The sequence below is a fragment of the Pyxicephalus adspersus genome, chromosome 11 (genome assembly GCF_032062135.1).
Source record: "Pyxicephalus adspersus chromosome 11, UCB_Pads_2.0, whole genome shotgun sequence".
NCBI lineage: Eukaryota > Metazoa > Chordata > Amphibia > Anura > Pyxicephalidae > Pyxicephalus > Pyxicephalus adspersus.
Genome location: NC_092868.1, coordinates 285843 through 292542, shown reverse-complemented (window position 1 = coordinate 292542; position 6700 = coordinate 285843). Strand labels below are relative to the sequence as shown.

Here is a 6700-nt window from a genome sequence, read left to right as displayed (position 1 = left end):
AGTCAAAGGTGACGCCAAGGCAACGTCCCCGAGAGGAGGGGGGAATAACAGTGTTATAACAGTTAGATATATGTCAGGGGGAGACTTGGAATTTGAGGGGGGAGATGATGAGTTCTATATCTTCCAATTCAGCTTGGAGGTAAACCCCCTGCAAATTACAGAGCTCAATAACTCAAGCATGTATTTGAACATGAACCTGATCCCTTTGGTTGGTGTGTCTCACCGGTAAATGGTGTATTCGTCGGGAGCAGGGGAGGACGGCTCAGATCCGTTCTTCTTCCCGTAGTTTCCTGTCCAGAGGACGGTGTCGTTATAAGTGACAATCGCAGACATGGCTGGCAGTCCAGGGGTTTGGATTTTACTCTTTAGAAACTTATCAACCTGTGGAGAGGCAGCATGGATAAAGTTTTGTCTGCAAGGGGTCAGGGTACAGATCTGTGAATTCCAAAAAAGTGACCCCCCCCCCCCACTTCAAATGTCAGAATATGACTGCCCACACTGACCTCCTCCAGCGCCTCCTTCAGGATGGGGACAGGGTGCTCCAGGGGCACAGGCTCCGGGTATCGGGGGCACATCTGTACCACTTCCGGTTCATCCTGCTGCACTTCCCAAGCTGCAGACACAAATACCGGATCAGAACCAATCCTAGATTTCAATATTCCCATCAATCCCCCCACCCCCACCAACCTTAGGTGCAGAATTCAGTCTAAGGAAGAATTCCCACCCCAATGCTGCCCAGTAATGGGGTAAATGTGCACCCTTCCCCTGGGAGACCCAACCAGTCCAGTACCACTCATAACGTTATACGGGCCAGGATTGTGAGGAGGTCACTCAGACCCAGCAGGTCAGGGGCCCTAAAAGAAGTAAAGCGGGGCCCCGGCCTTTCAGGAAGGATAAAATAAAAATGATTATCCCATCATGTGAAAAGGAATTTCCTTCCTTCTGGTACATGACGGAGGGCCCTGGGGCCAATCACAGGTCACATTGATTGTATTGTAATTTATTCTATTAATCTTTTCTGGCCAATCTCTGTTCAGTCTGATACTTTGCTGCCCCCTAGTGATCAGATTATCATGAAATACCCCCTCTGTCACTCACCGGCCTCCAGTTTGGGCAGTTTGTACTGCCAGATGAAGCATGCTGTCATAACAATGGTGGATAGGAGGGAGAGGACCAGCGCCAGGTGAGTCCATGTCAGCAAAATGGGGGGTGACCGGCCACGCCTGGATGGCTGTGGAAAGACCGTTTAGGTGAGGGTATCACATGTAATGTGGCATTTTCACTCATCGGAATATTCACATATATTTATATAGGGTGAATCACAGTGTGTATGGGGTGATACATTGTCCAATCAGGCTGCAAAATGCTGATATGTGATAACATACTTCAATAGACAGAAGTCATAATGGCGTCTATTGGGGCCCTTTGGTGGCACAACAGAGATATCTGTGTGGCATTGGGGCTCCTGGTGGTAATATCTGGCACAATCAAGGAGTCTGTGTAGTCATATGGGGTAATGGGGCCCCTGGCGTGTGTCCCCTTAAGCTGCGTACACACTTCCAATTTTTATCGTTCAAAATGAACGACGAACGATCGATTGGGCAAAAATCGTTTGTAAAAAAGTAACCAACGACGCCGACGAACGAGGAAAGTCGTTGGAAATGAACGACCGGACCGGCGGATCGGATTGGACGACGATCGTTGACCATCGTTCGTGTGTACGATCGTTCCTTGATCGTCCATGGTCTGAGCATGCGTGATGAACGAACGTTCGTTCACTTCCTGTCGTGCACGTCACTCCCTGTATCGCTCAAACGATCGCATCTATTGTGTGTACAATATCTACGAACGATCGTGTCGTTATCTGTATGTACAGGATCGGTGCTATACGATCGTTCGCAGATATCGTGCAGGATCGTTCGTCGTTCGTTTAACAACGATAATAATTGGAAGTGTGTACGTAGCTTTACATGCTCAGACTTCCTGCTTTTAGTACCACACATTGGTTGCACTTTACTGCTCCTCCCCACATTGCAAGTCAATGAGTCACCTGACCTGAGTACAGCATGCACCTGGAACAATGGGGGCTGAATCTCTGTTATCCTCAGACCCCCTGGTGGCAATGTCAGGTACTGCGGGGATGTTTCTGGTTTATATCAATAAAAATGTGGACCTTTCCCAGCCCTAAAAACGGAAATTACTGAGCAAATTCCTGTGTAGTGATCCAGATCTCACTGACGGAGTCTCTGGGTTATGTAATGGGGTCCTGGGTGAGTGGGGTTCCATAAGCTTAGGCAGCGCTCCGTCTGGAGAATTATCTCTGTATAATCTCTAATCCTCGGATCTTATTCACTCCAGATTACTGCAATCAGCCGCTGCTGAGGATTAACCCTAAAACTGCTGTCAGTGTAATGACGAGTGCAGCGCTGGAGTCATGTGAGCAGGGTGCCAGCAGGGTACCTCCCACCCTGCGCCATGATATGTCATTTTCTATGGGCTTGGTGGTGGGGGATGGGGTGTTTGGGCCTTGCACAGGCTTTGCTCTCCACATTATGTGATTTTTTGGGTTTGGTAACTGATCAGCCGGTATTAAGCTGAGTGTTGATTGCACTGCCTGATGTACAGATCACATTACACTGACATTACCGGTTACCTCGGTTGGGTTGTTATTGATCCCAATGTGCAGAGTATTAGTCAGGCTGCTCACCTTCATCGGTAATCCATCCATCCTGGCTAATGGGCGAATGTCGGCATTGGTGAGGAGATCTGAGGGGTCCTCCAGCTCCTGAGGAGACGGGTAAATTGTGGACCCATGGGTTAGCAGTAACAATGAGTAAGCCTATAAACCCTGACATCTGATTGGTCATTCTGGCCAGGTGACACGACATCTGACCCTCAGCACCATAGAAGAGGACCTGCTGTCAATATTGAGCATTGCCGGTGTCCTGTAACCCCTCCTAACATGAGGTGCCACAATCTGATCATTTGGGGATCTCAGGTCTGCATGGGCGGGACATCTCATTTACAACCTCAGGGGCAGTTTAGAACCTATAGGAAACAAAACAGTGCCCCCAGGGGACCGGACAGGGAAATATACACTAGGGTGCAACCTCACCTTTTATCCCAGCATGGCAATCTGGTAACTGTTATGAAGTGGTGACGCTCAGCATGCTGGGACTTGTAGTTCGTCAGCTATGTAGGCTGTCAGAATGGTGGATCTCTGACTACATTGAGAAATCAGCCATAGAAGATCTCCCATATTACAATATAACCACCAATCAAATTAAACCTTTGCCTGGACAATGATGGCGGATAGCTGAGTAGCAGTGACACCGGAGGCCTTCCATGTCTGAACTTGTCACTGGAGCCAGGCAGCCATGACACTGGGGGCAACAGAAACGACGAGGGGCAACTAAAGACCATCCCTGGATTCCTCTAATTGGACTGACTAGCACCTAAACGGTCTCCTCTGCACCAACCATATAGACAGTACCAAGCCCCACCAATAAAAGTCAAACCTGGACAGCTGTGGCCAAATCTCAATGCCATCAGACTAAGAATAGGGTTCTGTATTCTGTGGTACCAAAATGATTCTGCTAGATCCAATATTACTCTCCTAACCCATCTCCCTTTATGTTCTTACCTCTTCCTGGTCCTCCTCTGTCTGGTCCAAGTTCTCCTGTGTATAGTCCCGGTCTTCTCCTATCCAGTAATGCTTCTCTTCTGCCAAGTTCTGGTCTCCTGTGTGGACCCGGTTTTCTCCTAGCTGGACCTCATTCTCCCCAGTTTGGTCCCAGTTCTCTCCCGTCGTGTATTGGTCTTTTTCTTTTTGGTCCTGGTTCTCTGCTGCCTTGAATTGTCCTCTACCACTCTGGTCCTGTTCTGTCTGGTACTGGTCCACTTCTTTCTGGTGTTTGCCTCCTGTCAGGTCCTGGTTTATATAGCCCGAGCCTCCTAGGTATCCGTTATCTTCTATTTCATATTGTTTCCCTCTTGTCTGCTCCTCTATTATTTGGTTCTGGTCCTCCTTTGTTTGGTACCGGTCCCTTCCCTTCTGGTCCAGATATTTGTCTTCTTCTCTCTGGTATTGATCACTTGCCGTCTGGTTCTGGTCTTTCCTTATCCGGTCCTGGCCCTCATTCACTATGTGGTTCTGGTCTTCCTGTGTTTGGTTCTCACTTTCTCCTATCCGGTACCCCTCTTCTGCTTTCTGGTCCTGGTCCTTCCTTATCTGCTTCCAGTCTTCTCCTCTCTGATATTGAACTCCCCCTATCTGGTCCTGGTTCTGGTCCTTCCCTATCTGGTTCCGGTCTCCCCTTGTCTGGTCCTTTCCTACATGGTTCTGGTCTTCCCTTGTCTGGTTCTGGCCCTCTCCTCTCTGGTCCTGGTCCTTCCCAATCTGCTTTCGGTCTCCCCTTGTCTGGTCTATGTTCCCTCTTTTCTCGTTCTGGTCCTTCCCTATCTGGTTCCGGTCCCCCCTTGTCAGGTCCCAGTCCTCTCCTCCCTGATACTGGACCCCTCCTGCCTGTTCCTTTATTTTGTGGTTGTGGACTCTCCTTGTCTCGTCCCAGTCCTCTCCTCTTTGGTTCTGGTACTTCCCTATCTGGTTCTGGCCCTCTTCTCCCTGGTTCTGGTCATTCCTTATCTGGTTCTGGTCTCCCCTTGTCTGGTCCCAGTTCTCTCCTCTTTGGTTCTGGTCATTCCCTATCTGGTTCCGGTCTCCTGTTGTCTGGTCCCAGTTCTCTCCTCTTTGGTTCTGGTACTTCCCTATCTGGTTCTGGCCCTCTCCTCCCTGGTTCTGGTCATTCCCTATCTGGTTCCGGTCTCCCGTTGTCTGGTCCCAGTCCTCTCCTCTCTGGTATTGGTCCCCTTCTGTATCCTCTGCTTCCTGGTATTGGTCCTCTAACTGGTCCCTGTCCTCTCCTCCCTTATACTGGACCCCTCCTGCCTGTTCCTTTATTTTATGGTTCTGGTTCTGATATCCCTTTGTCTGGTCCCTGTCTTCCCCTCTCCAGTATCGGTCCCTCCCTGTTTGGGCCTGGTCCTCTTGCTCCCGGTTTCGGTCCAGGTCCTTGCGGTTCTGGTTCTGTGTGCTTGCTATGATTGTGTTTCTCTGTAGTGTTGGTAAGAGAAAAATCCCCGGATTAATTCCCAACCTCTGACTGCAGATTAGAGCCCCCCCAGGAGGATCTGAGCGCCGTCACATGGGATGGGGGGGTTGGAGACTTCTGGAGCCTGCGGATAATGTGGATTGGTGTCACCCTTTAGTCTCAGAATGAAGATATATTGTGGGAAATTCATCATAAAACTATAGAATTTATCTATAAAACTTTACCCCACCCCCCAATAGATATATATGAGTGCCAGTCCGGTGTTTTGTAGATTGCTGGCATTGGTGGACCGCTGTGACCACGTTAGGGTCTCCTGCACGGCATGCGAGACCACAGAGTGGAACTCCGGCAATTCCAGCCTCTTAATGGCCCAGCTCGGTATCTGCAGAACAGAAGCTGGTCAGTTTGACTATTTCCCTGCATATGGCCAATAAAGGCAGAGTTATACTTTAATGTATGAGAATAGCCGCAATGCACCTCAGGCTGGAATTTTCTTTCAGACTTCAATCTCGCAGATCATTGGGGGGCGCCATGGGGGGCCTCCATTCCAAAACAAGGGTCAGGGTGGCAGAAAGAGGCCCTAAGTGTCAGTTAGTGCACATACAACTGTATGATCAGCTGATGCCCCCTGCTGGAAGAAATATGGGACAGCAATCAGTTTCCTGTTCCAGAGGCTGGATCTGTGAATGTTGGATTATGGTTTATAGGAGTGGAACAACACATGAACGAGCGGGGTGCCTGTAGGTTTCCCAGTACGTCTCTCCATCCCTCCCTTTATCTATCCATCCATCCAAACATAAATGTCTGTTATGGTGGTCCAGCCTGGGTCCAGGAGATGCTGATTCCCTGTAGGTGGCGCTCTTGAGTCTCCGGTGGTGATATCCAATGTTGTCCATTACTTGTCATTCCCTCATCTAGGGTGAGCTCTGCGCTCATTACCGTCTCAGTGTCCCCTCCCCACCTCCTAAACATCATTAGTGAATCACAGTGCGGTAACCCACGGCAACCAATCAGCATTCGCCTTGCTAGGCTGACTTAATATACTGGTTGCTATGGGTTACCTCAGGTTACTTCTCTCAGATTGTGGTTCAGCTTGTCTCACCTTTCTGGTCTGTTATTATCAGCAGCTTGGGGGTGGCAGGAAGAAAATACCCAACATTTGGATGGAACCGCTGACCCCCCTTTGTGCCCCCAAACCGGACAGCTGATGGTGGGGGGCCTAATGCTTCTGATGTAACCAGGGGCCCCCAGGGCCACAATACAGCTACATGCCCCAGAATGAGGGGGAAACTCTCTAGCATGTTGTTTACAGACGCAGGGAAGAATTGTTCCCAGCAAGCAGAAAGGAAATTGAAATTCTGAGCGGATTTTATTTGTTTTGGCTGCAGAGGCTCTGCCGTGTCCAATCCACATCTGCACCTCAATTCCAGGCGCCGCAAATCACCGACACACCCAAAAAAATCCCTTCACCGCTATCTCCTGGCTTGGGCCCTGCACAGACACCATGGGGCCCTTTAGAAGACCACCAAGAAATGTGAGCGAAACGCACATGTGACCACGGGATCAAGAATACTCCATTTTTACAGATC

General features: G+C 49.6%; 1 protein-coding gene across 1 annotated transcript in view; it reads right to left on the bottom strand.

Annotated features, from left to right (window-relative positions):
* LACTBL1 (lactamase beta like 1) overlaps positions 1-5194 on the bottom strand; it is a gene marked incomplete in the record, with an annotated part of 10573 nt that extends 5379 nt beyond the window's left edge. Inside the window, 5 exon segments of the mRNA XM_072426149.1 lie at positions 224-381; positions 504-613; positions 1099-1231; positions 2708-2785; positions 3644-5194. Of these exon segments, the coding sequence (XP_072282250.1) occupies positions 224-381; positions 504-613; positions 1099-1231; positions 2708-2728 (422 nt within the window).
* Between the last annotated feature and the right edge of the window lie 1506 nt (positions 5195-6700).